At 43.3% G+C, this 18,146-nt stretch overlaps 1 protein-coding gene and 1 pseudogene across 1 annotated transcript; both read left to right on the top strand.

The window, feature by feature from the left end:
• The first annotated feature begins 6,196 nt into the window (after window positions 1-6,196).
• On the top strand, window positions 6,197-8,695 carry LOC136524271 (uncharacterized). The gene is made up of 4 exons (XM_066517703.1): window positions 6,197-6,493; window positions 6,615-7,614; window positions 7,705-7,937; window positions 7,988-8,695. The coding sequence occupies exons 1-4, from the start codon at window positions 6,197-6,199 to the stop codon at window positions 8,693-8,695; spliced, it is 2,238 nt and encodes a 745-aa protein (XP_066373800.1).
• Window positions 8,696-13,170: 4,475 nt separating this feature from the next.
• Window positions 13,171-17,633, top strand: LOC136524270 (uncharacterized; annotated as a pseudogene).
• The last annotated feature ends 513 nt before the right edge of the window (window positions 17,634-18,146 follow it).

Raw genomic sequence — 18,146 nt, 5'->3', positions numbered from 1 at the left:
ATATAATCTAGTGATAGGGAATTACACTACTACAAAAAATCTTTTGCACAGTGTTTCACTTTGGGGCTCCGAGGCGGTTGGCCTGGTTGCCTGCCCTGGTTATTCGAGGCAGGGCAGCCGGGCCAGCAACTGCCTCGGTTAATGCTTAATCAAGGAGGGCACTATAATGAAACTGCCTTGGTTAATGCTTATTAACTGAGGCGGTTGCCCTACATTAACCGAGGTGGTTGTCCTACTTCAACCGCCTCAGTTAATCTTTATTAACCGAGGAGGTTGGCTTAGGGCAACCGCCTCGATTAAGCTATTAACCGTGGCGTTTGTTCTAAAGCAACCACCTCAGTTAATAGGCGATTAATCGAGGTAGTTTCCCTGTAGTGCCCACCTCGGTTAAGCCTAGGATATAAATGCAGCCGCACCCACCCTTCTTCCCCATGGCTCCTCCTCCATTTTTTTGGTTTTGACCTCAAAACCCTAAAAAGTGGCCATTTTCTAGGGGGAGAGGTTTTGCCCTTGGATTTGTTGAAGGGGGCACTACAAGAGGTTGATTTTTGCTCTCAAACCCTCAATCTTCTCTCTTTTCCATGATTTAGGTGTTTTTTCTCAAGATCTAGATCTAGATCTATATGGAGGAGAGAGAAATCAAATCTAGAGCTACCCGGCTGCCTTTTTTCCATACTGCTCTACTTATATGCGCCATTTTCACTATTTGTGTGTGTAAGGTGTTCGCAGTCATGGGTAGGGAATGGATGTATAAGACATCGAGGCTGGATCAAGCTTACCTAGATCATGTGACAAAATTTATTGCCACTGCGAAAAGGCATCATCTGAGTATGAAGCGGGAACACCCCATCTGTCCGTGTAAGAGCTGCAAGAACCTTCTTACCCATGAAGATAATGTGGTGAAATCTCACTTGGTCTGGTATGGTTTCATCAAGGAATACACTGTCTGGAAGTTTCACGGGGAAGAAGAGGATCCGAGTGCTGGTGCATCTAGAAGAAACTTGTCGACAACAGCGGCGGCGATGAATGTAGAACAACAACTCTCAGCAACAGCATCCGGTGGGTAGGGCAATGGTACTAGGGACAATGCAAATCATGATTACATCACGATGGATGATTTGCTCCAAGACATGGCTAACAGCAGTGGTGATGATGGGGATGGCGGTGAGCCAGCTGGTGTGATGGAGGCCAATGATGTGTAGCTTTTGAGTCAATCGCTAACCGTCTTGACAATGACAATGTTCTATTTGTGAGCCCGAGGTGGCTGGTGAATTTCAGAGAGATGAAGTAGGCAACAATTGATCCCCTCTATAAGGACTGTCTGAAGCATTGGATAGCGCTCCGTTTTAACCTCTAGGTGCTGATGCTGAAGGCTCGACATGGCTGGTCCGACACTAGCTTCAATGACCTGTTATGTATCCTTGCTAACACATACCTAGAGGGTAACAAGGTGCCCACCAATATCTATTGGGCAAAGAAGTTGATTCGGCCAGTGGCGATGAAGCTTAAAAAGTCCATGCCTACCATAACCACTGTATCCTATATTGGGGCAAGTATGAGAACTTGGAGAGTTGTCCGCACTGTGGCATGAGTCGATACAAGAGGAATGCTGATTGTGATGTGGACCTGGATGATGGGGGAGCCTCGAGAGGGCCAAAGAAGAAGAAGAGGGCCAAGAAGAGTACCACAAAGAAGTGGATCCTGTCTCCTAAGGACGAGGAAGAAGAGGGTTACATGCAGAGGAAAAGTCCAACCCTATCGATGTGGTACCTACCCGTGATCGATCACTTGTGTGCTATATTCAGGAGCCCCAAGGATGCCGCACCCTTCTGATGGAAAGCAGTGGAAACATTTCAACACCAAGTTCCTAGAGTTTGGCGACGAGGCGAGGAATGTCAGGTTCGCTCTGAGTACCGATAGGATGAATCCGTTCAGTGACCTTGGTAGCTCACACAACACTTGGCTGGTCATCCTCACCATCTACAACCTACCTCCCTAGCTATGTCAGAAGCACATGTATCTTTTACTAACCATGATTATTTTTGGACCTAGGTAGCTAGATAATGATATAGATGTGTTCCTAGAGCCACTCATGGAGGACATGAAGATACTATGGGAAGAAGGGGTCAAGATGATGGATGCGTCCCTAAAGGAGTTCACTCTAAAAGCCATCATCTTTTTCACCATCACTAATTACCCTGGTCTTTTTTTCACTATCGGGGCAGATCAAAGGTAAGTCAGGTTGCGTAGTTTGCATTGATGGTACCTGCTACACTTACCTTAATGCATCCAAGAAGATGGTGTACATGAGGCATAGGCGATTCCTCGTCAAAAAGCAGAGGTACCAGGTAGCTACGATGAATAAGTACTTTGACAACCATGACAAGCCTCAAATTGATGAGCCGGAAAGGATGAGATACGGGCAAAAGGTGTTTGACATGGTGAAGGGCATAGATGTTGAGTTCGGGAAGAAGAAGAAAGAGGAAGATGGGACCGTGACAAGGAAGAAAAGGAAGCAGGATAAGATGGAGTAACCACCTATCGCCCCCATTCCTTTCAAGAAGCAGTCGTGTTTCTTCAAGTACCTATCATACTAGAAGGAGCTAGATACGCCCCATGCCATCGACTGCAAGCACCTTTAGAAGAATGTCTTCGAAAGCACCATTGGCATATTGTTAGACATTAGGACTAAGATGAAGGATGGCCTGAAGTCACGGATGGATCTTGTCAACCAGGACATCAGGACCGAAATTCACCCACACCGGCGACACAGAGCAGGAAAGTCGCCCTTCCAGGCATGAGTTACAACCTAATGAGAGATGAGAAGAGGGTCATGTGCCAGTGGCTTAGGGGTGTCAAGGTGCTGACTAGTTTCTCTTCCAACATCAAGAGCCTTGTCTCCATGAAGGACCTCACACTAACCAGCTTCAACGCACATGACTACCATGTCATGCTCATGGTGTTCCTTCCATATATGATCAGGGCTATCAGTGTAGAGTACATGAAGATGGTCATCACATGCATGTCCTACTTCTTCAACTACATCACATAGAAGGTCATCGATGAAGCTGAGCTGCCTGGCCTAAAACAGTTCATCACGGGGACTCTTTGCTAGTTCGAGATGTGCTTCCCACCATCTTTCTTTGATATTATGCCACACTTGATGATGCACATGGTTGATTAGATATAGGAACTAGGCCCCATGTACCTACACCAGATGTGGATGTATGAGCGGTTCATGTTGACCCTAAACATATACATCCTTAACCGTGCCTACCCGGAGGGCTCTATGATCGAGGCATACACAGCTGAGGAGGCTGTTAACTACTACGCCAGGAACATTGTTGACGGTCATTAACATCAATTATAAACCATCAATATAACCTGCATATATACTTAATTCCATCACCAAACATAGGTCTAGGGGTTTAAACTAATAAATTCCATGAGTTTTGGTGAATCTGTGTTTGTAGGAGGATTTAATCAGAAACCATCAAGGTGGACCTATTCATTAAAGTAAACCAAGTTTATCCATGATGGTACCGACTTAGGAAGATTCTAGAAGACACCAGACGACTCTCCACTGAAGATCAAGCCGAGTGGCTGACATGGGGGCCGGTCGGCCCCACCACTACGTCAGCTGGCTTGTGGGCCCCACCTATTGGGCTCTCCTTCGTATATTGGTTTTCCACTGCCTTAAAGATCAAATCTACGCTGTTGTTTTAAGTTGGTTTGATCCAAGGCCTCAGAATTGATGTCTCCCCCTATATATAGCAGCCCCTACCCCCCTCCCTGAAGCCATCCTAAAACCCTAATTCATATCCTCCTCATCAAGATCAGAGCCAGCTAACAAGAGAAGATTAGTCCTCCATAGGATCTAGTCTTGTAACTAGAAATAGTGAGATAGAGACTGAGGAAAGACTTTGGAGGAAGTGCCAGCCTGTCAGTGCTCTCTCTATGGCTTGTACCTTGGTGGATCCAAGTTCTACTTGGGGTTGCTTCTGAGACATCTCTGGTAATCAACTTCTGATTCAAGTAAGCATCATGTTTATATTGTTCATCAGGTTCATGACTATTTTGAGTACTTTAATCTATTGATCATAGGTTAAAGTAGTATTCATAGTGTAAGCATGGTGCTTAGACTCGGTTATTCATGGATGTACCCTACATTCTAGATTGGTGGTAGCTCGCTGTTGATGGTAGTTGACAACCATTACATGCATAAGGGCACAATTGAGATCACTAACAAAGGTCTAGGGGTTTAAACTAATAAATTCCATGAGTTTTAGTGAATCTATGATTTCTGTAGGGTTTATCCAGAAAACCATCAAGGTGGACCTACATGTTAGATTTAATTACGCTTATCCTCCATGAAATGGACACTAGAAGGCTCTAGAAGACCCGAGAGGACTCCACATCAAAGTGGGAGCTGAGACACCACCAGGTGGGGCCGATCGGCCCCACGTAGAGGCCGCCCAACCCCCTAGGATCCCACCTGTTAGCCTCATCGCAATGTCGATTCTCCACCGTCTCATAGGTTACATCTACGCCATTTCTTAAGCCGGTTTGATCCAAGGGCTCACGTTGGACGCTCTGGCCTATATATATTGGCCCCTGCCCCCAAAAGGCATCAAGTCATTTGAGAAGATAGAAACTCTAATCATCCTTAGAGCTCCATCATATTCTAGGGCATAGCTAGTTAGGCTAGGTCTAGAGGGAGGCAGGTAGGCTTCGCTTGGATTCCCGATCGTGTCAAGAGCGTGGTTTGGTATAATCTTTGTACCCCCTCTCTTTTGTATCTCCATTATTTTTATATGCTTGCTACACTTGTTATGACAATATTAGTATTCATCTTATTTATGTTCTTCGTTATAATGTTCATTGTCTACTTCGATTATATGCTTAGTATAGTTGGATTATCATCATGTTCATGCATAAGTTCATATAGCACTCACTCTAAGGTACCATGGGTGGGTGGTCAACATTGTGTAAGCATGGTGCTTATACATTGTTTACCTATGAATACACCCTATATTCTGGGTCATGTGGTAGATCACGGACGTGACACTCCCGTTGAGTCCTTTGTAATCCACTCCCTGATGTAGGTAGCATGTAGGATCTGATCACGAAGAAAGGTAAGCTATGTTCTTACTCTTCCCTAGTAATATCCCTTATGTGTAGATATGAAGATGATCTTAGCCATGATTACTAGGTGTAATTGCACTAATCAATGTATGCTTTGACTTATAATTAAGGATGACTTAGGAATTATGTAACACACTAGTGTTAAGCTTTGCATTTGGCACTTGCACTTCATGAGCATAAGCATCATCCAAGCATTCATGAACGTGAGCATATGAAATTTCATCTCATTCTCACTACTAGAAATGTGCTAATCAATGACGATTCCCTCGTGACGATTACCAAATTCATCACAGAATGCTAGCATTCTATGACGAAATTTGCTGGTTTGTCATCAGTCACAAGTGACGGAGGTTTGGCAATAAGAATAATGACGAAAAGGAAAAGATCGTCATACAATAACAAAAACTAAATCGTCATTGATTGTTTGGCTCTTGTTGCACCTCGAGGACATGGTGTCGTGGTCCCACCGTCGGGTCCCACTTTGAGGACGTGGCTATGCGGACCCACCTTCGGGTCCCAACCTCGATGACATGGTGATGCGGTCCCACCAGCTGGGCGTGTCGGTGAACACGTGGCGCCCGGGCCCATGGTTGAGGTCAACCAGCTGCTTGCCCCTCCCTTTATTTTTTTTTTGCAAAAAAATTGCTCCTCCCTGAGTTCGAACCCGCGACCTCCCTGGTGAACAGGTAGGAGCCTTACCACTAGAACACACGCGCTTTTATGATTGTAAGATACATTTTTTTCCTTTTGTGCTGAGTAAATGTCGATGACATGGCGTGCGGTCCCACCAGCGGGACATGGCGGCGAACACGTGGTGCTGCTGGCCCATGGCCCAGCTCGACCAGCAGCATTCCCCTCCTTTTTATTTGCGCAAAAAAAGGAGGCCGCAGCAGGGTTCGAACCTGGAACCTCATGGTTAATAGGTAGGTGTCTTACCACCGGAACGCACAGCCATTCATGTCTATAGCATACATGTTTTCCTTTTATCTAGTCATTATGTGATACTTTGTTTTTTTTATGGATTGGTTTAACGGGCCCGTACACATGCATCATGGCTGATCGCGAGGACGTCGCACCTGGCGGCCGATCGCGTATACGTCCCTGGCAGCCAATCGCGAGGGCGTCCGTGGTCCTATACCCAGCGTCGAGGCATCCCCGGCGACTTATCAGCGCCGTGCTGGCGAGTAGAGTGGCGCCGGGTAGCAGCGGCGCGCTTAGGACACAACAGCAGCATCGGCGAGCAGCTGCAGATCGGCGCCGGGGCAGCGGCGGCGCGCGTGGGGCAGAGCAGCACCGTCGGCGAGCAGAGCTGCGCGTGGCGCGTGAGCAGAGGATCGCCAAGTACAAGGTTTGATTTGTATTCAATTTTTTTCTAAATATAAGCATGTCTTTGATATGTTTTAAATTTTGTTGAATTTATTACTAGAATTTAAGGATTGAGTACAAGGTTTATTATACTGTCAAAATAGATGGATAGAAGCTGGATTTTTGGGGCACCATTCACACCTGCATATGTGAAAGGAGTTGAAGAGTTCATGCAATTTGTTAGTGAAAGATACCCCAAAGACAGCCAGATACTTTGCCCATGCAGCAGATGTCTAAATCAAAAAATGCAGTCTCAGCATGATGCAAGTGACCATATACACATTTATGGAATGTCAGCTACGTACACCAGGTGGATTCATCATGGGGAGTCGGCGGATACTGAAGTGGTTGAGAATTTGGAGCAGCAGGTCAAAGGAAGGGATCATGACTTTGGGATACATGTGGATGTGGCCGATGATGACTATGATGAGGATCACGGAGTACTAGAGATGATAGGAGAGCTGTATGCTGCGGCAGAGGCAGAGGGACAACAACCAATGTTTGCAAGAGTCCTTGAGGATGCGAAGAAGTCACTTAGCCCAGGATCTAGGCACTCAAAATTCTCTTTTCTGGTGAGGATGTTGTATATCAAGTCTCATTATCGAATTGGGAATACAGCATTTTCCACGATGATCAAGTTGTTGTCAGAAGGATACCCTCAGAGTGAGTTGCCAAAATCATATGATGAGGCCAAGAAATATCTTAGAGAATTGGGTCTTGGCTGTGAAAACATCCATGTGTGCCCAAACAATTGTGTGTTGTTTTGGAAGAGGTATGCTAAAGACAATGTGTGTCCAGTATGCAAGGCATCTAGATGGCAACATGAAACTGGGACCAAGAGGGTTCCACACAAGGTATTGAGGCATTTTCCACTTTTGCCAAGGTTGAAAAGAATTTTTGCTTCAAAGCGAACTTCTGAGGAAACACAATGGCACCAAAAAAAGAGGACGCCAGTCAACAATATAATGAGCCATCTAGCTGATGGGGAAGCATGGAAGGATTTCAACAGGAGAGAAAAAACCTTTGCATCCGACCCGAGGAACCTGAGGCTTGCCTTAGCTACCGATGGATTCAATCCATTTGGCAACATGAGTACCCAGTACAGTATGTGGCCAGTGCTTCTGACACCCCTGAATCTCCCACCATGGGAATGCGTGAATCCAGCAAACTGCTGTATGGCATTACTCATCCCAGGTCCAAAGTCTCTAGGAAAGGATTTTGATGTGTTCCTTGAGCCCCTAATTGAAGACCTGATCGATCTATGGAAGGGTGTCCGCACCTTCGATGCATGTACTGGTAAGAAGTTTGACCTTCGCGCTGCCGTGCTGTGGTGTATACATGATTATCCAGCACTGAGCACGTTATCAGGGCGAACAACAAAAGGTTATTATGCATGTATTCATTGCGACAAGGATCCGTTGTCTCGGGCAATAAGGAATAAGATAGTTACATTGGACACCGTCGTTACCTTTTTCAGGGACATGCATGGCGAAGAAGCTTGGCTTTCGATGGTAAGCGTGAAAACAAAGATGAGCCAGGCAAGTTCACTTTGGAGGAGGTCCTAGAGGAGCTAGAGAAGGTGAAAGATGTCAGGCCAGGGAAGCATCCTGACATTACTGGGAATAAAAGGAAGCGTAATGAGGGTCCAAGGATTTATAGCCGCAAAGTTGGGTTGTGGAGATTGCCATACTGGCAACATCTAAAGCTTCCACATAATCTCGATGTGATGCACATAGAGAAAAACATATGTGAAAACATTCTTGGCACATTACTCAATGTACAGGGCAAGACCAAGGACACAACCAATGCTAGGCTAGATTTGTATGATATGGGCATAAGACCTGAATTTCACTTGCAGCAGCATGGCAACTCAGTCATTGCTCCACCTTCTCCGTATGTCTTGGGGAAGGATCAGAAAATCACGTTCTGCAAGTTTCTCAAAGGTATCAAGTTTCCTGATGGATATGCAGCTAACCTAGTAAGATACATAACTGCAGATGGTTCGAAGATCCAGGGAAAGCTAAAAACACATTCTTGCCACATACTCCTACAAAGAATCATACCTACTGGCCTAAGAGGACTGGTGAGGAAGGATGTATATGAAGCAGTTGCAGAGAGCAGGACCTTCTTCAGGGAACTATGCAGTAGAAATCTACGGATTGATGTTGTGAAATGGCTGAAATAAGAAATTCCATTGATCCTATGCAAGCTTGAGAAAATCTTTCCACCTGCCTTCTTTGATGTCATGGTGCACTTGGCCGTCCATCTTCTTGATGAGGCATTGCTTAGAGGACCTGTTCAGTACGGATGGATGTACCCAATAGAAAGGCGGCTAGGCACTTTGAAGAATTTTGTAAGCAACAGGGGTAGGCCAGAAGGATCAATTGCTAACGCATATATGGCAAGTGACACCTTAACTTTTTGTTCTAGGTATATGGAGGATATTGACACTAGATTTAACCGTGATGATGGTAGTGCTGGAGAGGTGCCATTGCCTGATGACATCTCTGTTTTTAAGCATGGTGTTACTCTTGTTGGATCTGATAGGAGGCAGTACATTGATGATGTTGTCCTGAATAAGTTAGTCTGGTATGTGCTAAATAATTGTGCCAAAGTTGAGGAATATGTGGAGTAAGTATCATTTAGATGTTTCAGTTTAAGTTTTTTTTAATTTTAAAATATTCTTATGACTAAACTTTGCCCTGCAGCTTGTACAGGGCCGATCTAGAGGAGCAAGGTGCACGTGATGTTGATAGAATGGTTGAAAAAGGATTTGCAAAGTGGTTTAAGTGCCATGTAAGTCACTACACATTGTGTTTGTAGGTTCAGTACATGAATTAGTATCCATATGTCTTTGCTGAACTGATTACTTTTGTTGCAACAGATTGCGAACAAACGCAAGGAGAATCCAGAATCAGTTAGCGAAGGACTGTGGGCACTGTCATGTGGCCTAGATCTGCGAGTTAAGACTTGTGCAGCTTGCAAGGTCAATGGAGTGCGGTATAGCACTATGGATCGTGAGAAGTTCCTTCTGACACAAAATAGTGGTGTACTGACTGAAGGTTCACATAATGGGAAAGACGTAGATTTTTATGGAGTCCTTAAAGAGGTAATTGATTTGGAATATAACTTGAATCTGCAAGTCCGTCGAACGGTGGTTCTATTTCGATGCGATTGGTTCAATCTAGAAGGCAAGACGAGAGGCCTTCGAGATGACGGACATTTCAAATCCATCAATGTGCAGTCATTATGGTACAAGACTGATCCTTTCATCTTAGCGACTCAATCGAAAAAGATATTTTACCTGCAAGACACATCTTTAGGTAAAGATTGGCGAGTTGTGCAGAAATTTGAACATAGGAATATTTATGATGTGTCTGAAAAAGATAAGGATAGTCATGATGTGCATCAGGATGAGTATGGTTCTGATACTGAACATGTAGTGCAAGCAGGTGCTGAAAATGAGGTCATGCAGAATATTCAAGGTGGAGAAGCCACTATAACTGAAGGAAATTTAGAACACCTTATAAAAAGCAAGAAGCAACCTATTATTCATGAAGATAGTGAGGATGAGGAGGAAGATGAGACAATAGAGCAGTACTGTAGTGATGGTGGAAATGAGAACAATGGTTACATGTCCCTAGACGATGAAGATGATGATCTCTAGTATGGACCTTGACGTACTGTTTTTATTTCTAGTATGGACCAGTGACATGTCCCACTATTGATTTGGTTTTCCCAACATTTTTGTATTTATTTTGTTGGCAACAGAATGCTTTTTCAACCATTCAGGATCTGTTATTGCAACATGATTATCCTAAATTCTAGTATGGACCTATTCTTTTTTTGCCTTCTCTATTTTCATTTACATATGCACTGACTATTTAGAACATGCTTGCCAACATGCTTCAAGGATGGTACAGAGCTTAGTCTGTTCCTTGCAACCAAACATGTGCTGCGTTATAGCTTAGTCGAGCACATCTGTTGTCCCCTAGCCAACCCATCATAAAAGCCACAGAGATTGACATTGTAACACATTCAAATTCAGATTCAAACTCAAACACACATTCAGATTTGGGCTCACATTCAGATTCATGATCAAACTCAGATACATTCACATTTGGACTAGGAACTCAATTCCATTGATTAGTTACAATCTACATAATTTACAACAGTGGGAACTCTACTTACATATTTCATAGCTATAATTTACAATTCAGATTTGGCTTCATGCTTCGGGTTGGGCACCTCTATTCAGATTGGGCTTCTGTACTGGGGATACTAGCAAAATTCAGAAGTAATGACTAGTCCCATAAGCTGAGAGTGTGCCAAGGTGAGGACTCCTCCATTGCATTCTTTGCATTCAGTTCTTACACGGTCTTTGAATGTTGTTTCACCAATAAGTCAATCAGTAAGCTTTAGGTCACCAGCGCCATCGTTCGCCTCTCCACAGAATTCCTAAAATGGGCAACAATAGAACACTATCAGCTATCGAATATGACAAAGCTATGTAAGATAAAACTTTAGCCTACAAGTTTGCTCAATAAGCACACCACAACATTTGAATGAACTGATCCTATCTGGGTACCTTAAATGACATCCATCCAACCACAAAATCCAACAAGGTTGCTGGTCCAACTCTAAATGAACTAATTGGAACTGATAGCAAATTAACTAATTTTTCGTGGTTGCTGGTCCAACTCTGAATCACATCTAAGAATCTTATCTGGGTACCTTAAATCACATCCATCCAACCACAAAATCCAACAAGGTTATATACCTGGAGGATTATATACCACACAATCCACATAATCCAACAAAGTTATATACCACAAAATCCACATAATCACATCCATCCAATTCACGGTGATGGCGCCGGCGCCGGCGCCCCCGTCGTCCTTGCCGGTCTCCTCAGTCTCCAACTCCCCATCCTCGGGCACGCCATCGACCACCTCGGCGTGGATCCGGGCACGAGCGCGGGCGCTGAGCTCCTCCCGGACGGCGCGCGCCGCGGCGGCCTCCGTCCTCGGGCACGCCATCGACCACCTCGGCGTGGATCCGGGCACGGGCGCGGGCGCCGAGCTCCTCCCGGACGGCGCGCGCTGCGGCGGCCTCGGGGGACTCGCGGGGCTGCATCTTGTCGAACAGCGGCCGCAGGGCGCGCTGCCGAACCGTGACGTCGGGAGCTCGTGGCGGATTGAGGGGATTGGACGGAGGTTGTGGCTGGGGAGCACGAGACGGAATGAGGGGATTGAGGAAAGAACACGGGGATGGAGGGGGTATGGAAAAGAACGTTAACTGAATTTGGTTTAAGTAAAAGTGTGGTCGAGTACAACCGAACATACTTGAGTAGCGCAACGGTAAGGCTCTTTGAGATTCACCCCGAGCTCCCAGGTTCGAACCCTGTTGGAGCCAATTTTTTATTTGCCAACATTTTTTTGTTTTATTTGCCAACATTTTTTGTTTTATTTTTTTCTCTATGGTCCATTTTTTCGTAGATGTTTAATTAGTCTAATATTGCTTCTACTAAAAACAAAGTTTGAAATGATTTTGAGAAAAATGGGCATGCACTAATATTGCTTCTCACATATATCATTGGCACCAGTGAGCCATGTTCATGCTTGTACAAGATGTATACTACCACCTTGTCGAAATCATTTGAAATTTTTATGGGATGTTTATGGAGCCAAACTATGATGTTGTGTGCATCTATGCAATTTTCTGACCAAGTTTGCCTATTTCTGTCATTATTTGTTGGATTAGTGAAGCATAATTGTTAAAATACCTTAAACTAGCTAAAAAATTCTACAAACTTGCATGGACACCTCAATTTGGTGTACAATAATGAAAAAAAAAGTTTTAACTAATTCTGAGAAAGTGGTCATGCACATCCTCGCAAAGGCATACATGTCTAACATATAACCTAATAACTAAGTGAGAGTTGTTCATGCTTGTACATGATGTATAGTACCACTTTGCCAAAACACATTTGAAACTTTTATGTCATGATCATTAATCAATAATATAATAATTGAAACTCTGGCAACAAAATGTACATAGAAAAATAAAATAATAATAAACACAAAAAAGTTGGAAAAACCAAAATAAAATTGCCTACCCTCGGACGCGCCAAAAGGATTTCCCCGCGTCATACCGAAAAAAGCCGCCATTTCCCCACTCCCTCATCACCCCTCGGCCATTCGTCCTCTTTTCCCCCTCATCCCCCCACCCCTCCCCCACCCACCCATTTCTCCAATCCCTAGCTGCACCGCCGAAACACAGCCACCGCCGCCGAGCTGCCTCGTTGCCCGCGAGCTGCGTTGTCACCGACATCCCCCTCTCCCTCGTCACCTCACCCCTCGGCCACTCGTCCTCTCTTCCTCCCTATTTCTCCAAACCCTAGTCGGACCACCGGAACACAACCGCCGCCACCGAGCAGCTCGGTCCCCCACGAGTTCCGTCATCCCCGACATCCCCCTCTCTCTCATCGCCCCATGGACCTATCTCGCCCCTTCCACCTCTTTCTTGGCCCAACCTAACCCTAACCACCACCGAATTGTGTGTCATCGCCGCACTAGATCTGCTTCCCCGTCGACTTGGGTTCACCGCACTGGGTCTTGTTCCCCTTTGACGACCACCGCCGACGAGCACCTAGTGGCAATGGTGGCAACAAGGGGTCAAGGTAGGAAGAGACCTACAGAACAAGAACAAGGTAAGCGAGTCCTCTGTGCAATTACTAGTCTGCATTCTTCAGCTTTTTATGAATGATTGTTCGATGTCTGTTACTGCTTTATTATTGTAGAATGTTTGTTGAATGATGTGCTGCCTGCTAGGCTATATTGCAAGTAATTAAAGATGTGCTTACTGTCAAAATACCAATGTCAGCTACATGTTATTGGAAGTAATCCCATGTTAGATTCTAGACTTCATTGACATGCTTATAAAATTAGCCGACATGCTTGTGTAGTTGTGTGTTTGTGCTGCTAGAAGTTGAGCTCAGGGTAGGACATATTGTACTGTTCCATAAGAAATTTACACCAACCAGTTCAATGGAGACAAAAGCTAGGCTTACATAGCTCTAATTTGTGATGGACTACCTTCCTTCTCACCTGCATATCTTTATCCTTGCATAGCTCTAATTTATTAGAGAATGCAATAGTTTTAACCAGTTACAGAACAGTTAACTACTAATGCTGCCAACTGGTATGAAGTCCATAAAGAAACGTTTTCTCCAAGTATTTCACTGAATAATAGGATCTAAGCTTCTGCTATTGATATTTGCTCATGAATCATTTGTCTATTAGCAAGTTCAGTTGATAAGTCAACACATTTGATTATCCTTCTTTATTTATGGACTGTTCTTTGCATTATACTACAACAATTGTGGGAACTCATTTAGTCATATGCAGCTGCATAGGGTGGCCATAGCACTAGACTTATTAAGCTTATTTCAGATTTATCTTGGCATTTATGTTTTAGGAAATCAAGTTCTTAGCTATCACTAAAAATATATAATTGCATACCGGTTGCCCAACTATACTTGTGTAGGCATACTTGTTGCAGAGTTCCTGATAGGTATACTTGTGCAGGCATACCTGAACAGAATGATAGAATCAATAGTTAGAGAGGCAATGTGCAGGCATACTTGTTTAATATTTGAGAGAAAATAAAAGATATTATGATCTATGCCCGCTGAATCATTTAGTAGATTAGAACAAACTTATTTCTTGCTGGTTAGTGTACTGTCTCAGAAATATTAGCCATGAATTTGAATTAAGCACATCAACACATTGAGCCAATTTGTGTACATACTGAATGTTTCAGTTCACTTTGGTAGCTCTGAATTTTTTATAGCCATATGCCTATACTGAATGTTTCATATTTCAGTTCCTGATCATTATCATTTATCAGCTCTTAGCTGTTACCTTTTACTTGTTGCCTATAACCTACCACCTCTTATCCCTTAGCTCTTCCGCAAGCACTACTAGCTCCTACCTCTTCTCTATCTAGCATCTATTATTACTACTCCTTTTTATTCTCTAATAGACACAATCTGCTTGTTCTTTTAAGAACCTCAAAAAACTGAATATGAGAGAAGGCGGGATGAACAAGTGGTGGCGAATGAGAAGGCGTTTGAAGCGCTCGGAATCCTAACAATATCTAGTGAACTTAGTAATTCTTTTCCTCAATCTGCTACAAAGAAGGGGAAAACCTCAGCAAACAAGAAAACAAGTAGTGAAGATTTGGATACATCGGAGTATCTCCTTGAAAATGATGATCAAGGAGATAGTGATGATGATGAAACTGAATCTGATGCGCAGCCACAACCCACTAAGGTGCTTCTTCTATCTTCAAATTACTAGATGGGGAATATTTGCATCGCATTTGAATGTTTTTAATCTATTCTTTAATGTATGCCCTTGCTTTTTAGATACATATTCTTTCTTTCATACCTGTTCTTTAATATATGCTCTTGATTATTAATGCACATGACTTACTTTATTTTTTTCCACAGTCTCCTTCAGGGCCTAGACGGAAAGTCCTCGCTTCAAAGAAGAAGAAGACAGGTCCCAACATGGCGCCGGGAGTTAGGGTTAGTAAGAGAGTGAGGGCACCAGAAGGTTCACAGGTGCAACCCCTAGGGCCCTATTAAGATCATCAAAAAGGCTTCAACTTTCAGCAAGAGATGGGCAGATTGAAGATGATCATACAGATGGTCATGATGAAATACCACAAAGGTCTTCTACAGGTGCACAGGAAGATAGTGGAGTTGGTGGTCAGGACATTACAGCTGCAGAGGAAGACGGTGGAGCTAGTTTTCAAGACATGACACTTGCTGAAGACAATGTAGCTGGAGAGGAAGGCACTGAAGGCAAGTTATTTTTTCTTTGTCATTGAAATAGGTCATCTTTTTTGCTGATTTCAATGAAACTAAAGCATTTAAATGCAAATTATATGTTGTAGCTCCTGCATAGAGAGCCCCAAGGAGACCCAGGCCACCCACCAAGGGAACACAGCTAGACAGGATGACAAAAGCTATGGGAAGGAGAATGCCCATAGCTGTTGCTGAAGGAAAAAGAAGGCCTCATGAACCTATTCAAGCAGCCAAGTTTGCATCTGAGGCTGGTGTCATCATTCAGGATAAGGTTCCTGTCCTACCTCATTGGAAATTATACAAGAACGACGATGAACATTACAACAATTTTGTAGGAAAGCTCTCTATAAGTGCATTACTGTTTTTATGGTAAACTTGTATATCTACTTAACCTGAATTGACTAACTAAATATGGAATTGTCAAATGACTAGGGGCGCTTGGCCATTAACACTAACGACAAGCCAATAGAGGATGCTTGCACCGATATGCTGCGCTCTGGGGTGCGACAAAGGCGTTATCGGCTCAAGAAGAAATACTTCAATGGTGTAAGTGCAAATGAGATTAGGACAACTTCTCCAGTTGAATGCATGACTGATGAACAGTGGAGGGAACTAGTTGCAAAGTGGTCTGATCCAAAGAACATGGTATGGGTATATTCTTTCTCAGTCAGTTTCCAGTGGATCTCATCATTTTAACCTATGATCTCATCTCACATGTCATTCTCCTTTAGGAAACAAGTGGAAAGAACAAGACTAATCATGGTAAAGTCAAGTATCATCAGACTACCGGCTCTCGCAGCTATGTGGCACACTTGCATGCATATGTAAGTAACTGATTCTCGACATAGCACTGACTTTGTATCATAAGACTGACAAAACTTTGCTGTAATTGAATCTCTATGAAACAGAAGCATGGGAGGAACAATGCAGAGCCCAGCACAGTGCAAGATGAAGAACTTGATGTGGTGGAGGCCTTCGAGACATGCCATACCAGCTCCAAACATGGTCTAAGTGAACCAGCAAGAGAAGCATTGGTAAATCCCGACATCTGTTTCGGTGCGCCATTTTGTCCATTAATTGGATAGCATGTCCATTATTAAAATGCATCCTATTTGGCGTATGTGTTCTACACTTTTGCTATGCTGTCCTGAAAGTCTGACATGGATACATTAAAATGATTTGTGATTGATTCAGGATTCTTTTTCTCTCAATTATATAGACTGCTGTGAAATTTATCTACCTTCTCTTATTTACTGTGGTTGAGAAGATCAATAATAAATGGAAATCTATTATTTGGGAGGTTGATATGTGAACCATTAAGTCCCCTGTAATTTTGCTCAAGTGCTGATGTTCACTGAATGAGAGAAAAAATACTAAGAACATGAAATTTCTGTCTCTTTGCCCCAACCATTGCTCATTAAAGTATAAATTGTTCCTTCTATACATTGCTATATCTAATTAAGCTATTCCTTCATTATATGTATCTATCTTTCTACTCTGCCAGCTTGGTTCAGTCTTTCTACAATATGCAAGTATCACTGTGCATATTATGTTGTCATCCGTTTAATGCTGACCTGAAACATGAACTGAATATGCAATTATCACTGTTTAATGCTGACCTGAAATATGAACTGAATATGCAATTATCACTGTGCATATCTATCTTTCTACTCTGCCTGCCTGCTCACCTCAAATGCTGACCCCAAACATGAACTGAACATTTTAATTTACCTTACTTGACTGCAAATAAGATTCCATTTTGCTGATAACAAGCTGATAACAATCTGCAAATAAAATACATCTTGTGTGATATTTGCACCTCACTTTAATTCAATAAGTATGAACTAATGATGGCTAATTGTTGTTTCAGTCCAACATGGAAGCTTTGAGGGCAGCACCTGTTGCTGAAGGAGAGACAATAGTATCCAGTGTGCAGGTTGTGTCATAGGCGCTCTCCAAGAACAGCTCAAACAGTTTCCTGAAGAATGTTGGCATCAAACCAGTGGCATCCTCCAACTCAGCAGCATCAAAAGAAGAGCTTCGGGAACAACTAGCAGCTGAAGCTAAGGCTGCTGTACAAGATGAAATCGATGAGCTCAAGAAGAGAACTGAAGAAGCTGAGGAAAAGATGGAGAGGACACAAAGGGAGATGGAGGATATGAAGAAGCTGGCAGAGGCAAACCAAAAGGCAATGGAGGAGAACAATGCGCTGCTCAAGCATATCTTGTCCCTGAATTCTTCGAGATGAACTATTGCCGCTGGTCTGTGCTACCAAGGGCTCTGTGTTGCTGCTGCTGGTGCTTGGCAAGGGGTCTGTGTTGCTGGCTGATTTTGTTTAGTCTAAAACCTATGTTGCTGGTGCTTGGCAACTTTATATTATTAGTTGTGATAATGTGAACTGAGATCAATCTAGAACCTGGAATGTGATGTCAAGTTAGTTATATATGAACTGAGTTTATTAGTGTTGAGTCAGTTGTATGGTGACTGGATTGCTAGATCTATTAAGTTATGGAAGCATTTGGTCATTTTAATATTATTTGCATTTTGTAAAAAAGTAGCATGTGCATCTGTGATGAAAATTCTGGGTTCTGTGATGTTATTGCAATGTGATCAGTGATGAAAATTTTGTTTTCTGTCACCTTATCGTAATTTTAATCTGTGACGAAGATTCTGGGTTCTGTGATGAAAATGTAAACCACTCATAGGAAGCCACGTGGACTAATCATAGCGTGCCATGTGGCCCAAAAAAGCGCCATGTGGA

This window comes from Miscanthus floridulus, chromosome 18 (genome assembly GCF_019320115.1).
Source record: "Miscanthus floridulus cultivar M001 chromosome 18, ASM1932011v1, whole genome shotgun sequence".
In the NCBI taxonomy this organism is placed as follows: Eukaryota; Viridiplantae; Streptophyta; class Magnoliopsida; order Poales; family Poaceae; genus Miscanthus; species Miscanthus floridulus.
Note: the sequence above shows the minus strand (reverse complement) of the source record. Positions and strands in the feature narration are given on the sequence as shown.